Raw genomic sequence first — 18,986 nt, 5'->3', positions numbered from 1 at the left:
GGAGCAGTAATAATGTGATACTAAACAGTACTACCTCCATGTGTGAATGAACTCAAGATCCATGTATGGGTCAAAAATGATCATCTGCATGGCGGCAACCGAATCCATATCAGAAGTTAAAAGTTATACATTTTTCCATTTCATTTGAAAGTATTAACTATTCGCAACATGTCAAAAAAGTTGGTGGTGGGCCATCTCTGCCATTGTGTAGCATCTCCTCTCCCTTTTAAAACAGTCTGTAAATGTCTGAGAAGTGAGGAGACCAATTGCTGGAGTTTGGGGGAGAGGAGTGTTGTCCCATTCTCATCTGATGTAAGGTTCTAGCAGCTCAACAGTCCTAGGTTGTCTTTGCTAGATTTTTTGTTTTAAAATGCATCAAATGTTTTCTGTTGGTAAAATGTATGGACTGCAGGTGGCCACCTCATCACCCAAACTCTTCTTCTGCAAAGCCATGGTATTGTGATGGATGCAGTATGTGGTTTAGAGCTGTCTTTCTGAAATTTGCAAGGGCTTCCCTGAAGTAGACATTGCCTGGATGGGAACATATGTTGCTGTAAAAGCTATATATAATGCTCCGCATTGATAATGTCATTCAAGATACATAAGCTGTCCATGGTATGGGCATACATGTAACCCCATCCCATCAGAGATGTATGGTCTTGAACTGCGCCCGGATAACTAGCTGGATGGACCCTCTACTCATAATCCCGCAAAACACTGCGTTCATGGTTTCCATAAAGAATTTCACATTTTGATTCATCTGAACACGGAACAATTTTTTATTTTGCCTCAGCCCATTTTAAATGGCTTCTCCCTTGCATGATAGAGCTTTAACTTGCATTTGTGAATTGCACGGCAAACTGTGTTCCTCCAAAAATTGATTTCTGGAAGTATTAAAGAGCCCATGCAGTGAATCCTTCTTGTTTTTAATGCCACCTGAGGGCCAGTAGATGAGCATCCAATATTGAACACTGGCCTTGTCCCTTATGCACGTGGCTTCCACCAGAATATTTGAATATTTTGATATCATGTACTGTAGATGGTGGGATACTTAAAATCTTTGCAATTTTATAACGAGGAACATTTTTCTGACATTGTTCCACAATTTTTAGATGCAGGCTTTGGATGCAGTTTTTCACAGACTAATGAATCTCTGACTATCTTTGCTTTTGATAGACTCTGTCTTTTTACACACAGTTATTGTTACAATAATGGTGGAGCAAAACTGGAATCCCATGGCCAGAGGGGCACGAGCAGGACACAGCAAGAGGTAGTTAAGGTTCTTGGTAGTAGCACTAGAAATAAGAGAAACTATTCAGAGAAGATTAAAAAAGTCAAAGTAAAGATGTTTTTTAGGAGCTAAAGACTAAATTAAACTAGACTAGACTAAAGGCTAGACACAAAACTCAAGCAATCAGTGAGAGCTCCATGTTGTATTAAAAAAGCCCAAACATGAGAAAAAAATGGCTTCCACAGGTAAAACATCGTCCATCTTGGTAAAGAGCAATTAAAGACACACAGTAAAGGCCTCCAGTGGTAAGGAGTAGAAATGCAGCATAATTTCTGAATGTGAATAATAGAAGCCACAAGTGGTCAATCCGCAGAAACAAGAATATCCTGATGTGACTTAGTTGACCCTCCAGCTGCTTTTCATTGGTACCACTTACTTTTGTTTAAGTTATTTGCTAACCCTGTCCCAACATTTTTGACAATAGTTGCTGCCATCAATTTCTAATTGAGTTAATTTTCTTTTTTTCTGAATTAAAGTACTCTTCCATATAAACTTGTATCTTGCGCAGAATACCTTCACAATCTGCTACCATTCAAAGACAGCAATTGCAGCCGTATAGGGCAGTTTGGTAGTGCCCAGACCAAAGTACAAGGCAAGTAATTTGTGCCCCTAACCCATGGATCATTAATCCATCAGTCCAGTATTGAGTGCCTTATTCTCTAAGCAAAGATACTGTATTTTAAGAAAATACTGATGGAATTATTGTTTGCCCTTTGACCCTCTCTTTTTCAGCTTTTGCTCAAACTTGTCGCAAATTTTAAAAATAGTAATACATTGTTTTCATTTTTATAATACTTTCTGTATAACTTTTATTACTCTAACATTTTCGTAATTCTAACCTTATTCCCATCATATTCTATCCTTAACCCTAGTCCTAGCCCTAATTGTAGTCCTAGCCCTAACTTTAGTTCTATCCATAAACCCTAAACCTTACACACTAACCCTAGCCCTAGTCCTAACTCTTGTCCTGGTTAGAAAAAGTATGTGAAAAAAATAACATTTACTATAACTTAAGGATCTTTCACAGAAGACACTTTTTTAAATTTGGGACATCGGGATTCTGTCTGTCTTCTCACAAAATTAGAACAGAAAGCAGAGAGATATGTCGTCATGCTGCTGTGGTCTGGATAGACAGCGACCGAGAAGATAAAACTCACTTCTTTAAACTTTATCACCTCGTTGACTGCTGGGTGGACACTCACTGCGCCTGGTGCTGCTCCAAGAATAAGAGGCTCTATAAAATGGAGTCCTGGATTATTTAACAGTGGAGGCAAGAGAGGACATCATTTTGTGCCCCCATAGAAATTGGAACAATGTCCTTTTATCATACCCTTCCCCCTCGCAAGCTACACTACAAAGTGCCCACTGGTCATTTATATAAATGTGTCGGGACTCTGTGTGGCACCATACAGGATCTGTGTTTCTAGCTTGACAAGATGCAAGGATTGTTAGAATACGCATTAAAGGGAAGCTTAATACTCCAAATAATTAGCAAGTTTTCTAGGTGAGAATGCCAATGTAATATGCCCTTTCCACTTCCTGCCGCCTTCAACTCAAAAATATTTCACGGATCCGTACATTCCTAAACCAAGAATCCGCAAAAACCCTAGTCCATGCCCTCATCATCTCCCGCCTCGACTACTGTAACCTCCTGCTCTGTGGCCTCCCCTCTAACACTCTCGCACCTCTCCAATCTATTCTAAACTCAGCTGCCCGACTAATCCACCTGTTCCCCCGCTACTCCCCGGCCTCTCCCCTCTGTCAATCCCTTCACTGGCTCCCCATTACCCAGAGACTCCAGTACAAAAGCCTAACCATGACATACAAAGCCATCCACAACCTGTCTCCTCCATACATCTGTGACCTTGTCTCCCTGTACTTTCCTGCACGCAACCTCCGATCCTCACAAGATCTTCTCTACTCCCCTCTTATCTCCCCTTCCCACAATCGCATACAAGATTTCTCTCGCGTATCACCCCTACTCTGGAACTCTCTACCGCAACATATCAGACTCTCACCTACCATCGAAACCTTCAAAAAGAACCTGAAGACCTACCTCTTCCAGCAAGCCTACAACCTGCAGTAACCACCGATCGACCAAACCGCTGCATGACCAGCTCTATCCTCGCCTACTGTATCCTCGCCCATCCCTTGTAGATTGTGAGCCCTCACGGGCAGGGTCCTCTCTCCTCCTGTACCAGTTGTGACTTGTATTGTTCAAGATTATTGTACTTGTTTTTATTATGTATACCCCGCCTCACATGTAAAGCGCCATAGAATAAATGGTGCTATAATAATAAATAATAATAATAATAATATGTAGTCCAATAGAACATGTCACTATTTTTGCTACTGGAGGCTGAGACTGGGGGGGGTTGTTTTACTAGTAAACATTACTGCAGATACTACTTAAATGAAATGAAATAATCAGAGTATGTAAATGAGTGCGGCAAAACCAGGAATCCATCTTATTCATGAGCCTGAAACGTCTCGTGCTCACCAGTCTCTGACAGCTATTTTGCATCTTCATAGAGATCACCACCCTTGCAGCACCACTTACAAAACCCTTACAGCACCACTCCTGTCAATCAGAAGTTGGTGGAAGGACAAGCTTCCCGCTCAAGACAGGCACTTGGACTTGTGGCACTCATTTACACTAAGCCATCATTGTTATACCATTTCCTCCATTATTCCACTTCAATTAAGCATATCCTACTGTTCAATACCTAAAATCTAACATGGTGGCCATCTAGGGAACCCATTCTGAGTTTGGTTGTATGATTGGGGGGTTTAGGAATATGGAGTGTATTTTGGGGATTTTTAAGACCACTGGGTGTTAGGCACAATAGTGTATACTGGCATGGTGTTTTCAGTAGTTTACAAGAAATAGTGGCTTGGACAAGGGCAAGAAACGTGGTAGGTAGAGATGGACCCATTCCACAGACACAGCAGTTAGGACACAGGGGTCAGTTTGCGTAGCCACATGTGAAGGTAACAGTTTGTTTCAGCAGTCAGAACGCATCGGACTGAGCCAGGCAGAAGCCCAAGCATCGCAGTGCGCTGTACGTACACAGTTTAAGTAGTCACATGTGAGGGTAACACCGTTTGTCCCATGTCGTGTACTTTAAAATATTCTACGTTGAATCAGAATCCATAAAAAGCCAAATATTAATGTGAAATTAATTATCGCTTGGATTCACATAACAAACGGGACGGAGATGAATAACATAAACGCAATACTCACAGTATGATTTCCAAATGGGGGGCTGGTATTCCTCTGCATCTAGAAACAAAAATAAATCAATCCATTACTTGACTGTGCTGGGAAGTGAACAGATTATCAAATTCATGGCTATCCTGCGGGAATGGCTTCAGGTTAGAAAGACAGACATATTGATAAGACACATATACTCAGAAAGCAATACACCTGCATTATATTCCTACAGGTCAAATAAATAATGTTAATTTAGACAGATTGAATGCTACAGACGTAAACTATGCCTGACTTATATTTGTTTTATTATTTTGTGAAGGGTCTTTGGGAAACCCTTGAGAAAACGTTTTTGTTATTGCTTTACTAGGACACAATTATTTGTAGCACATGAAAAACACTAACATGAACCAAAAATACAAATCCATATAAACATATAGCTTTGAAAGTACCTTCTTAAAATGAAGTCATCCTATCCGCAAAGCTGGACCTTACTAGAGAAATGTAGTCTTACATACTTACATAGTGATTAATGAAGGACTAGGCCACCAAGAAGAAAAAACCTCTCTGCAGGAGCTCTCTGCACTGGATAAAAGTGGGGGTCCTAAATAGAAAAGCCTACAACCATAACATTCATACACACACCAACAGCGAATACCAACATATGCTGGTTACTTGACAAGGGAAGGACGTCCTCTATAATCCCATCCAAAGAATTAATGAGAACTGCAAACTAAATCCTCACTAGGAACCTGGATGGACTTCAGGTGTTGGGGGCCATCTGGTACAGCCATAGTGGGCACCAGATTGGGTTGCCGCGGGTTAGTATATGCTGCATCTGCTCAGATTTGCGTAGTGGTGACAGCAGCCCAGGTAGGGACTGTAGGCATCTTAGTAGGATAAGACAATGAATCTTTTTAATGAGCAATAATACAATTTCTACCCAATTGGTATTTTTGCAAGTGGAATCAGTTTTGGTACCTTTCAGGTCAATAATATGAAGCATTCTGTTCTAACTTTGCTCATCTCATACTTTTACTGTAACTCATACACATTATCATACACAGTCACCAAATCTAATTTACTTACAGAAATGGATCGCATTATTTACGATTCCATGAAGACGTGCATTAAGCCAACGCAGTTCATGACCACTGCCAGTTATGCGGCAAAGAATAGATGGATAACTTCTTCTGACCACTGCAGGCTCTGCACAACGCTGAAGATTAAATCCATATGTCACTGTTGTTTTCAAATTATATTTAGTCTCCGGCTCTCCGTGCATTGAAAAAGGCAGACAAAGTAATAACTACAGTAATGGTTTCTACGTGCTGGGTAAGAGTGACTTTCCATAAAAACATGGGACGTCTCTGTACTCTTAACAACTTCAACCACAAAGCGCCCACATTATTCCGGACATGTCTAATTTTTTTAAGATTTGTCTATACTGCTTTATATACACTCACTGGCCACTTTATTAGGTACACCTGTCCAACTTCTTGTTAACACTTAATTTCTAATCAGCCAATCACATGGCGGCAACTCAGTGCATTTAGGCATGTAGACATGGTCAAGACAATCTCCTGCAGTTCAAACCGAGCATCAGTATGGGGAAGAAAGGTGATTTGAGTGCCTTTGAACGTGGCATGGTTGTTGGTGCCAGAAGGGCTGGTCTGAGTATTTCAGAAACTGCTGATCTACTGGGATTTTCACGCACAACCATCTCTAGGGTTTACAGAGAATGGTCCGAAAAAGAAAAAAAATCCAGTGAGCGGCAGTTCTGTGGGCGGAAATGCCTTGTTGATGCCAGAGGTCAGAGGAGAATGGGCAGACTGGTTCGAGCTGATAGAAAGGCAACAGTGACTCAAATCGCCACCCGTTACAACCAAGGTAGGCCTAAGAGCATCTCTGAACGCACAGTGCGTTGAACTTTGAGGCAGATGGGCTACAGCAGCAGAAGACCACACCGGGTACCACTCCTTTCAGCTAAGAACAGGAAACTGAGGCTACAATTTGTACAAGCTCATCGAAATTGGACAGTAGAAGATTGGAAAAACATTGCTTGGTCTGATGAGTCTCGATTTCTGCTGCGACATTCGGATGGTAGGGTCAGAATTTGGCGTAAACAACATGAAAGCATGGATCCATCCTGCCTTGTATGGAGCATCTTTGGGATGTGCAGCTGACAAATCTGCGGCAACTGTGTGATGCCATCATGTCAATATGGACCAAAATCTCTGAAGAATGCTTCCAGCACCTTGTTGAATCTATGCCACGAAGAATTGAGGCAGTTCTGAAGGCAAAAGGGGGTCCAACCCGTTACTAGCATGGTGTACCTAATAAAGTGGCCGGTGAGTGTATAGCAAACATTGATCCTTATATAAATCCATGTGGTATATAAGGCCTGGTTTGACTGATGTTTGGCGTAGGTTGCTGATGGCATCACCAATATGGTCTAAATTTGATCATATACACATTAGGTGCTTTCACATTGTGTTCTGTGTCCCCTTCGAGTCAGACGTCTAAAATCCCCAACAAAACGGGGTACAGACGCGTGATCCAACGGGGCAAGTAGACTGCAATGGTGACGGCAGCGCGAACGTGCGCTCTGTCGTGCACTTTTTTCGGGAGAGTACGCCTACTGGAGTCTGAGTGTCCTTTAGGCGTATACTTCTGGGAACAGTGCATGGCAGAGCGCACATTCGCTCTGCCATCACCATTGCGGTCTATTGGCCCATTTCAGTTAATTTTTTTCTTTTTTGCTTTGGTGGGATAAACATATATTTCATTAGTTCATACCAAATACTTTATTTTTTTTTCTTTTTAGATTTAGTTTGTGTTTGGAAAAGTGGTGATTTGTACTTTTTTGCATTTCTGTTTTCTTTTAAATACCATTCATCATTTTTTGCATTACTTTAAAGGGAACCTGTCAGTAAGATAAAACCTCCTAAACCATCTATATGGGGATGCAGGTCACAGAAAGATGTGATCCAGTGTCTTGTTCCAGAGAAATCCATGTTTTTCTTATATGTAAATGAGCTGTTAAGAAAAAGCAGAGAAGCAGCGGAGCTGCAAGTGCCCACCCACTGCACTTGCAACACATTAACAACATACAGTTTCAACTGACTTCTACAAGAAGATAAGTATTTACTCTGCATTAAAGCTTCTTTACATACACCCCATTAGATTGGGGTATAAAATCCTGCTGTCAGGTTGTCTATAAGGAGAGTACAAATATATTCTTCTCCTTTCAGGTTCCGAGACTACAGTATAGAGTTATACTATATAGTAGAGCACATTAGGGATATTATTTACATCAGCAGCAAAAACCTTTTAACTTTTACTCTTTTTTTTTATCTGGTTATTTTATTATCCGTCAATGAATTCCAGGCATGTTTCCGGCAAAATATCTTAACTTGGAAAAAAGTATTACCAATTGATATTTTCAGCTCACATCATTTTATCTTCCTCAATTTCTAAATCCAATTATACCCTGCCTGTCTTGTCACTTTTTCAGTAAAGGAGAAAAGCTGTTTGAAAATACTGATTACATGCTATTTTCTTCACCTGCCAAGTCGATATTTTTCTGCATCAGCCGGAGCTTAATGTTGGACAGAAACACAATGGTAAATTAATTACAGGCGAGTGAGAGAAGATTATCCCTGAAGTCCGGTGCTCACGTCACTCATGGTAAAATTCTAGGGCAGCAATAAGTAATAACATGTGACTCAGAAGTTCCCCCGAGGCTTGTAATACACGATAGGTCATGTAGTTCCATAATAAAGGGGTGCTAGAGGTGTGTAAAGAGGTGGACATGCTGCCACACCGCTTGGCGAAACTCTGATATAATGCATTATTTTGCACATTTACTGTTTTGCATTATGTGATGAAGCAATGTACTGCCCAGCAAACGGTACTGAGTAGGCATCAACAGTTTACAGTTTGGACTAGCCCAGGATGGTAGGGCTATGTGAAAAGACACAAGGGGAGACTTTTGGTAAAAGGTGAGATAGGGCCCAGCTTGCAGCTGTAGCAGACCTCGGGTCTGTCTAGTTAGTGGGTGTCCTGTGGCAAGAGGGCAACGAGTGAGGCAGGTAGTAAGACTACAACTGAAAGAGAAGCGAGTAGCAGTCCAGAGTTGGAGCAGAAATAGAGGGAGAAGGAAGAATTGTTGGGGCCTGAGGAAAGAAGCCTAGCAGGACTGTTATGACCTGGTGGGTATGGAGCAGTACTGAGATGACCTGATGGGTAAAACCAATCATGAACAAGCTCACAGGAGGTGGCAGCTCCACCGACAGTAATCACTGTTATGACCTAGTGATAACGAAGCAGCACTGAAATGACCTGGTGGGTAAAACAAATAATGAACTAGCTCTGAGGAGGTGGTAGCTTTACTGACCGCAATCCCTACTCCTAACACCAACACTAGAAATAGCCGTGGAGCGTTCCTATCACTGCCTAGACGCCTCTTCACAGCCTAAGAACTAGCTACCCCTGAAGATGGAAACAGAAAACTATCTCGCCTCAGAGAAACCCCCAAAGGAAGATAGCCCCCACAAATATTAACGGTGAGTGAAGAGGGAAATGACAAACTCAGGAATGAAACTAGATTTTTAGCAAAGGAGGCCAATACTATCTAAATAGACAGAGATAGAAAAGGCTACTGTGCGGTCAGTATAAAAAACTAAATATCCACGCAGAATTTACAAAATAACCTCCACACCGACTCACGGTGTGGAGGGGGCAAATCTGCAACCCCAGAGCTTCCAACTAGCCGGAATATTTCATAATGACAAGCTGGACAAAAGAGACATAACTTAAACTGAATAGAAGGTCATAAGCAGGGAAACACCCAAAAACTAGCAGAACTTATCTTAAGCTGAAATGGACTGGCCAACAGAGAACTTCCAGGAAAGGACTGGCTACAGCCAAAAGCCCAGTTAAATAACAAGGCCAGGGAACCGATTAGTGAAAGCAGCTGCTACGTTCCACTTGAAACCACCAGAGGGAGCCCAAGAGCAGAACTTCCAAAAATACCATTCGCAACCACAGGATGGAGCCCAAGAACGGAATTCACAACACAGGACGGTACGAACTTTACAACAAGAAAGGTAACAGAACATGAAAGAGAAAGGAAAGCAAGAAGAAGAGAAAAAACCCCGAATGGTAGCTTGGAGGCACCAATAGAAAAGGAAGCCGAGTAGCCGCCATATTGACACAGAAACTCTCTTAAGGAGAGAAGGATGCCATACTGTGGATTAGAGCTTGGGACTCTTGCTTACTAGACTAGAGTGACATTATTAAGAACAAGGGAAACTCCTGAAGTAGGGTGCTGGGCTGTGTTAAGAGAAGAAATAGCAACGAAGAAAGTTAGAGTGACTTCATAAGAGAAATAAAATGTGTGTGTGATGTTCCATGTTACTACAAAAAAAAACCCATGAAGATGTATACCTACTATCTGGTCCCGATGGTCCCTAGTAAGTTATTCATCAGTAAAAAGAAATTTATTTTAGAACTGTGGTCTCCATCATTTAACTGCATAACATTCGGTCCTGGCAAGTTGTACAGTGGCATGTAAGGGTATGTTTCTACAAGCAGAACCGGGAGCGCTTTGGAAGCAGCACGTGACCACTCTGCCCAAAGAGCTACCGGCTTTTGAACGCAGGTGATTCCGCATGTGTTCATTGAACCGTTCGGAATCACCACATTCTATACATTGGACGGTGATATTCATCTTGCGGAGACGGAGCGTCTCCATGAGATAGACATGCTGCGGTCTGGAAAGATGAGCACGTCTAATGCCCAGCGTTTACTGACCGTGGAAACATACCCTAAAAGTTTGGTCACCCCTGGTCAAAATTACTGTTATTGTGACAGTTAATCAAGTTGAAGATGAAATGATCTATAAAAGCCCTAAACCTAAAGATGGCACATTTCCTTTGCATTTTCGGCAAAACAATAAATAAATAAATAAATAAATATACGGTATATATTAGTATGTGACTATAGCCCATGATGCAGTGTCGTCCAAGTCCAATGGTACAATTCATGAACAATGCTAGCGATAGGCTGTATGTCAGTGTAACATCATGGACTGTATAAGCAGTTTATCTGCAATGGCTGCAGAATGTTGTCCTAAGCTCGTCAGAGTCTACAGTGGCATGTATATGTTTGGGCTGCAAGGTTAGTACCTAGTAGCACCCCTTTTGCAAGTATCACAGCTTGTAAATGCTTTTTCTAGCTTAACAAGAGTCTTTCATTTCTTGTTTGAGTGATTTTCATCCATTGTTCATTCGAAAATTCTTCCAGTTCTGTGAGATTCCTTGGTTGTCTTGCATGCACTGCTATTTTGAGGTCTAACCACAGATTTTCAATGATGTTCAGATCAGGGGACTGTGAGGGCCATTGTAAAACCTTCAGCTTGCGCCTTTTGAAGTAGTTTATTGTGGATTTTGACTTGTGTTTAGGATCATCATACATTTGTCGGAGCCATCCTCTATTTAACTTCAGCTTTTTTACAGATGGATTTGTTTTCATAAAGAATTAGTTGAAATTTCATTGAACCCTTTCTTCCCTCTACCCATGAAATGTTCCCAATGCCATTGGCTGCAACACAACACCAAAACATGATTGAGCCAGCCCCACGCTTAATGGTTGGCGAGATGTTCTTTTCCTGAAATTCCGTGCCCTTTTCACTCCACACATATCTTTGATCATTGTGGCCAAAAAATTCTATTTTAACCTCATCGGTCCACAGGACTTGTTTCCAAAATGCATCAGGCTTGTTTAGATGTTCTTTTGCATACTTCTGAATTTTATGTTGAGGATGCAGGAGAGGTTTTCTTCTGATGCCTTTTCCATGAAGGCCATATTTGTGCAGGTGTCTCTGAACAGTAGAACTATTCACCACAACTTCAGAGTCTGCTAAATCTTTCTGAAGGTCTTTTGCAATCAAGCAGGGATTCTGATTTGCCTGTCTAGCAATCCTAAGAGGAGCTCCCATTGAAATTTTGCTTGGTCTCCTAGACCTTATCTTGACTTCCACTGTTCCTGTTAACTACCATTTCTTACTACATTTCCAACTGAGGAAAGAGCAACTTAAAAACGCTTTGCTATCTTTTTATAGCCTTCTTCTACTTTGTGGGCCTCAACTATTTTCATTTTCAGAGTGCTAGACAGCTGCTTAGAAGAACCCATGGCTGCTGTTTTTTGGCACAAGGTTAGAGGAGGATGGGTTTTTATAAATCTGGGAAATTTGCATTACCTGGTATTACCTAATGATAGTGAACAAGCCATAACCATTACAGGCTAATTTAGGTCTGAAACCTTGGTCAAAGTTATCTGCGAACACAAATCTCCAAGTAAGATCGCACTTTTGCATCGGCCCATTTTCCTTTTTTTTTTTTTTTTTTTGTAAATTAAATAAATGACTATATATGTATATATATATATATATATATATATATATATATATATATATATATATATATTGTTTTTTTTGCTTAAAATACAAAGGAAATGTGTCATCTTTAACTTTAGGCTTTTTAGAGATCATTTAATCTTCAAGTTGCTTAAGTGTTCATAATAGCAGTGTTTTTGACCAGGGGTGCCCAAAGTTTTACATGCCACAGTAGCTATAATTACTTTTTTGTACACTGCTATATGAGCCAATTATGGTGGAATCCATTCCAAATACATTTCAAGACCGTACAACATGTGATGCCTTGTCTGTGATAACACAACACCATTAGGTGAGCACCCTGTATGTGTATTGTAATCATTTCACCTAATTATTAGTACTTTATGTGGCGACATCCTGAGAGAATCCGGTCAGGAGCAAAGTCCTTCTATTAATGTCTTTGGCTCTACTCCTCAGCCAGATCTTTAAAGTATATTTTAATTAGCGGAGCATTTAAAAGAAATATATACCTGGCTATTAATAAGTAGCGTGCTTCTGATTCATGTTGCCACAGTTTGGGCAGTAAAAGTTAGGTGACATGCTCCCTTTAAATCAGGCTACAATATTGAAGTGGTTGTCCAAAGTTTGGAGGATAACTTCCTGATTGGGCCAACCAATGGAATCTCCACCTCAAAAACAGGGGCTCTAATGAGTCCCATGTGAATGGAGTGGTGGTCAATCATGACTACTGCCCCTACATGCATTCTTAATAGGAGTGTGAAGACCAACCAAGCGCTGTGCTCGGTAATCTCTAGCGATCCAATAGAGAATAAATGGAGCAAAGATGTGCATGATCAACCACCGCTTTATTCACTTGGGGCTTTTCAGAGCCCCGATTCTCTGGATCAATGGGAGTCGCAGAGATCGAATATCCAGCAATTGGGTAGTTCCAAACTTGGCACATTGTCTTAAAGGCCTGAAGGCCCTATACACAGAGTAATGTCAGCTGAAATTGACAATCTTAGCAGAATCAACCATTATCTTATGCGTATGGGCGCACAACGTTCAGGGATGTTGGATTTCTGGATATGCCTTTGGCATGTAAATGCAATCATTGGTGTTTGGCAGTGGTTTATCTACCCTATTGCTGCCATAAAAATGTAAGATCAGTTGAAAATGATGAAAGGTGTATAACTTTGGTTTGGCTATATGAATCCCATAAAGAGGGTCTGTGAGTTAGTTAAGGAGGTTTCCCTGCCTTCTGGATGGGATAACTTACTATTTTTGGAATAACTCTTTAAGACTTATCTTCCGTTGTTTTCATTTCACAACAACAGCAAAAATCATGAAATCATAAAACTAAAATTAAATGAATGACCACACAAATGTCCATTTCTACAAAATTACACAATTTCGTATAGAAAGAAAATAAGAAATGCTTTCTTAATGTAACACACTAGAATCAGTCAAAAATTAAAGGAAAGCAGTGGAGTGTAATAAACACACTATGATGGAAGGAGAAGTGTCTGTGATTGATTAAAAAGATGTCTGCTGTTGCCATGGTAACATGCTGTGAATTCTGTCAAGTTGAATCATGGTGCATTTTGGGCACTATGTACAACGTCACATCTTGTTAAAGCACGGCTCCTAGAAAATGTGTCTGAAAGCATTTTGTTCAGGAAATACTTCCAAACCTTTCCTGATTTCTTCTAAAAAGTTCCTTCAAATAAAGGGAAAGTAATTCTACAAAGCCAAACTTCGGGCATTACATAAAGTTACATTGAGGGTCCCTAGAGAATACTCATGATGATTAGGGTCAACACAGTGAATACGTTCAAATATGTTATTTTCCAGTTTAGTTAGGAGCCAGGATAAATTATTTTTCGTTTCCAGACACTGATGTCATATGTCGTTATTAAGTGCGCCATCATTATGGTAAGAAAATCCCTTTAAAGGGAATCTGTCACCAGGTGTTTGCTATGTAATCTGACAGCACCATAGAATAATGGAAGAGATTCCAACCATGTGTCACTTACTAAGCTGTGTTTTGCTGTTTCACTACAATCAGTGTTTTTATCACTACAGGACAACTGGTCTTATGCCTCCTAGTCCAACCACGCAACCAGCACTGATTTGCAGAATACTTCTTTTAATTTTACAACTTTTTTAAAGTCTATCTTATATGCAATTGTAATTTCTTTTTTTTTCTGTTATTGTGGTCGGGGTTTGAAATTTCTAAATGTTTTCAATTGATTCATCAATTAAAAAGTTGCTACATTTTTTCACAAATGTAGTCCAGTCAACCCCGGCAATGATTTTATGTATGTCTGAAATTGTTTAATGGAACGTGCACATTTTTGGCCTAAACAAGCCAAAAAATAAAAGAGGAAAACACAAAAATGAAGAACATTTTTTATTTTGCTCATCATTCATAAACCACATGTTGAAAAATTTAGAGAAAGAAAATCTACGTATACCACAAGACAATAATAGAAAAGTGACTTCAGAAAAACTGCAAATGGGGAATCGGGGACATAGTGTGCCTGACTACGAAGATCATTATGAGTAGAATGTATTCAGTCTCCATAGGGTCGTTAGCTATGTGAATGGATTAGCAATGTATCACAATTGTCTGCATGTGTTAATACATCACATAATGATTTATATACTGTAGGTTTTCATATTTATGACTATTGTTCCTTTCTTCTTATGTCAAGTGAACTGAAAAGCAGATTTCAAGCAGAGCGGATTCTGCTTAAGTTTCCTAGGACAAAAGTGTAAGTAATCGAGGATACTACTGTGCACTAATGAAGACTCCGTCTTATACGGTGCTCCTGCTGACCAGAATTAGCACAACACAACAGGGAGAGCCTGTTTTATATTCGGGTCATGCTGCACACAACTAATAGATGGTAACACTACAGATTATTATATGGTATGATACGTCTGATGGAATGGAGCCATAGACGTAACGTGTGGACCAGGAGAGCAGTGCGGAATATAATGAGGAACTTGAATAATGGGAAAAACATCTGCTGCCTCATCAACAGATGATAGAACATGCCTATAATGCCTCCCGAGTATTTTTATGGATATTACTGCAGATTTTCAGCCCAATTCTCAACAAAAGGAAACCAAATGCCTGTATTACCGTGATACAGAAAATGAATAATTCAACTCTGCAGTAAACTCTGCTGATAGACAGGGATGAGTTATGTAACGGCAGCTGCTTTTATATTTAATCTATGGATAAAATGTATTGAAAATGCAGAATATTTAAAGTGCATCTGTCACCAGCTTTCACGATGTAAACTACATATGTTATTAAACAGATGTGTAAAAACTGATGAGGCAGGTGTAGTTACCATTTTAGACCAGCTGTATAATCCATTTTCAAAGTGTAACTCAACATCTAACCACCTTGCCTTATTAGCAGCTCGTCAGTGTCCCTCCTCCCTTCTGCTGGTACTGAGATCTCACACTGCTAGGTACAAGGTGCCGCAGTCAGGCTGGGTGGCAAAGATGGACTACACTTGGACTCATGAGTATACTTTTAGGGTTTGTTCACATGTCTGATTTTCGCGTCTTAATGCTATCTGTAGTTTTCACAAATAGCACTAATACCTATCACATTCTATGGGGCTGTACACGTCCGATTATTTTCCTCAGAGTCGCCAGTGGAAAATATCAGAGACATGTCTGATTTTGATCCGGGTCAATGGGTACGAGAATAAAATTGGACAACAATCGGATAACTTCCAAGCATGATCCGATATTCAGACTATCAGATTTTTTTATTGCTGCATGTACGAGAAAAACGATTGACACTCGGACCACTTTCTGATCAAGCTCTGATCAAACACTGAACAGAATATTCACCCTTTTTTCTCGTACTTGAAAAAAATCGGACATCTGAATGAGCCCTACACCAGACTCATGAAATGCTCATTTTAATACTAGGATTATACAGCCATTCTGACATGGATTCGCTAACAAATACAACAGCCTCATCAGGTCTCAGTGATCTATTAATAATGTTTAAGGATGATTGAACTTGAACTGTAATGTTCGGGGTCTGTACAGGACACCTAGTGTCCGGTACCGAACCCTGAACACTGACTTTTAACAGGATGTCTGGTTTACTGTTCGGGTTTGGATGCCTAATAAAGTTTGCTGAAAGGCTGCAGTGCAGCCAATCAACATGCTTTTAGGCATTGGGCACATAGCCATCAAGTATTGGCATGGCTGTAATTGGCCGGCGCAGCACGTGACCTGGCCTGTATAAATGCCGGATAACAAGTGCTGCCATTCTGCTCGAATTAGTGTAGGGACAGGTGGAGTGAGGGACAGTGTCAGATAGTGCACTCTGCTAAAAAGCTGATGTGTGTACCCTGCACGTGTCTCAGTGGGAGAACTGTGCTAAAAAATTGCTGTGTTTTCTGCACCTATATATGTGGAAGTACTGTGCCAAAAGCAGCTGTGTGTACTCTGCAACCCCTGCGTGGAACCGCCACTAGCCCTACGAACTGAGTCCTGTTTAGGCCCACTACCTTCGGCATTACAAGCTTTGAAGGTTCGTGACTCTGCGTCTTCTCCGCAGATCCTTCTAAGGAAGGCCTCTTTCTTGTCAGTCACCTCTCTTCAAGATCTCCCTATCCCTCACCTTTGGTCTCCTCTTTTTATGGATCACCCTTTCATGCAGCTCTGCTCCCTTTATGCTTTACACTCTCAAACTCCCCTACCTAAAGGAAACAGTGACTTGCCCTATGAATAACCCCACCCCCTATGGGCTAGTCACAAACATTAACTTCATCTTAACCTAATGTCACTGCCTATGCTACACTCAACTATCTATCCCTATTCTACCTATCCTATACACTATACATGTCACAACAGAGAGAGGCCAGGAGAACGCAGCGTCTGGTTACCCGAACTCCTGAGCTTCTTAGAACTGCTTCACCATCATACCAAATGGTGCTGGTTTTCTTTGCTCTGACATTGCTAGGGTTAATCAACTCAGCTTATCTCTTGGAGCTTTCCATCATCGATTGCCTCAGCTGTTCTGTGATGGGCACTCTCCTCTGGTATATCTGCTTGTCACTGGCATTTGGGAATTGCCAGTGATAGTTCATTCTGCCTGGTTTGGAGCTGGAGGAGTTGTCATTTGGAGAGTTGTTCTGATGATTTCTGCATGAAGTTTGCTTGCCTGTTCATCCTAATCCTCTCCTATTTGGTTTCACGTACCTTACCCTCCCCTGTGTTCTACTCTGTTGTTTGGTGAGTATATTTTGTATGATTGCAGTTTTCATTTATCCCTATTTGTCTTCGCTTGTCTGGTTAGTGTAATCCTATACAATTTGGCCTCACACCATCCAGGGTGGGGAAGGGAACAGATAAGGGTAAGTCAGGAGCGTAGCAAGACTTGTGACCCCGGTGTCTCATTCCGGGGTAATCCTGGGCACAGGGATAGACTAGAGCGCCCCCTAGCATGAAGGATAGGGAAGGAGCCCATTTCCCTGAGAAACCATGCAACAGTAATGTGACAATGCATTACTCATAGATCTCCTACAGACTGTACATTACTACACAATTCACGACACAATATATGCAAAGACGCATGACATAATTACCATACAACACAACGCAATTGGTGTCTTCAGGAGCAGGAACATGACAGCACAGTCCGCCATCCTTACAGCTCTTTAACGCAGACCTGTAGGGGTTCTCTGTGCTATGTAGGGTCTTCTAACTTTAATACTCAAGTTATGCTCATTTTGAATGAGTAAACTATATATCTATTAGTGTAAACCAATCACCAGATTCATGGAAGCCAACCCAAGAAATTACTTAGCAAGGATATAAAATCTCATATACTTTATTTGCAACAATCAAATTATAACATACAGTGTGCACATAAATTGGACAAAATATTTTAAAAAATAAATCTAAAATCAAGCCTAGATAGGAGTGAGTGGCACCCAGAAGGTATATTAAAAAAGTATATACGGATATCTATATATAGCTATCGAACAGACCTCCAATACAAATAATCCTATTGACCTCTAAATTGGCAAAGGGATCATATATCTCACAGAGCACATCAGTGCAAACCGTGATTAAGCAAACAAACGATACCCATAAGGTCACTTCATGCAATGCGTAAATATAAATTAATAAAAAGCGTGATTAAATAAATCAAAAAGTACCCTTGTATAGGGTAACAGTGTGCAAAATATAAAAAGTGCAATGTGCCAGCAGCAAAGAATAAAACAACAAACATATAGGGTAATAGAGTGCAATGTGCAAAAAGTGCAGAGTGCCAGCAGCGAGAGATAATATTAGGAGGGTCTTTACCTTATAGATGCTACTCTGTCCAGGCAATGCGCACACCCCGACGCGCGTTTCGGATATAAAATCCTTCGTCGGGGTAGCGAGTATCAAAAATCAAGGAGTTTATATAAGAAGCCGATATTAAGCGCCAAGGCAGCGTGCGGCGCAGACGCCGACAGACGGACCCAGAAGTTCCCGCCCCCCCCCGTCACGCGGCCGGACACACAGGGGCTGAGTACCTGAGTATTATATATCTATTAGAACAAATGAGCAAAACCCTATGTTGCAATGAGGTTTATGAAGAGAATCTTCTCAAGAGCGAAGAAGCAATTTTTGTATGATCTAAGAATTTAATTTACCTTCAGTGATGTTTCCTGCTGTAGTAATTATATGCTGCTGCAGTCTCCCCGGGTTCATCTTTAAGATGCACGCCCATGCGATGTTGCATATATACCCCAAGTGTATATTTGTTTATAAACAAATAATAATGTATGTAAATGTATTCAGAGTACCCCGGATAGCGAATAATACCACACCATACATTTCTAAACTGAGAGTATTTGAAAATGAATCTGCTGATGTACAAAATCTAAAAAATACATTATTATTAGGCGAAGCTTTATGTGAATTGCTTTGTTCTTTCCTGTCAATGTTTCTCCTTCAAAAGAGGAAAATAACATTATAAATAAAAACATTATAAATAAATGCATTCTGCATTGGCGATATTTTCACTCTCACTGGGAAGTGAAGCCTTT

The 18,986-nt window shown here is 40.6% G+C and overlaps 1 protein-coding gene across 2 annotated transcripts in view; it reads right to left on the bottom strand.

Moving 5' to 3' along the window:
* Positions 1 to 18,986, bottom strand: part of CHN2 (chimerin 2) — a 411,135-nt gene that overhangs the window by 239,723 nt on the left and 152,426 nt on the right. For both annotated transcript variants that reach the window (XM_077268847.1, XM_077268848.1), the window contains exon 2: positions 4,536 to 4,574. In XM_077268847.1, coding sequence (XP_077124962.1) covers positions 4,536 to 4,574 — 39 coding nt within the window. The remainder of the gene's footprint in view (positions 1 to 4,535; positions 4,575 to 18,986) is intronic.

The sequence above is a fragment of the Ranitomeya variabilis genome, chromosome 6 (assembly GCF_051348905.1).
Source record: "Ranitomeya variabilis isolate aRanVar5 chromosome 6, aRanVar5.hap1, whole genome shotgun sequence".
In the NCBI taxonomy this organism is placed as follows: Eukaryota; Metazoa; Chordata; class Amphibia; order Anura; family Dendrobatidae; genus Ranitomeya; species Ranitomeya variabilis.
The sequence above is the reverse complement of the archived record's forward strand: the minus strand, read 5'-3'. Positions and strand labels throughout refer to the sequence as shown.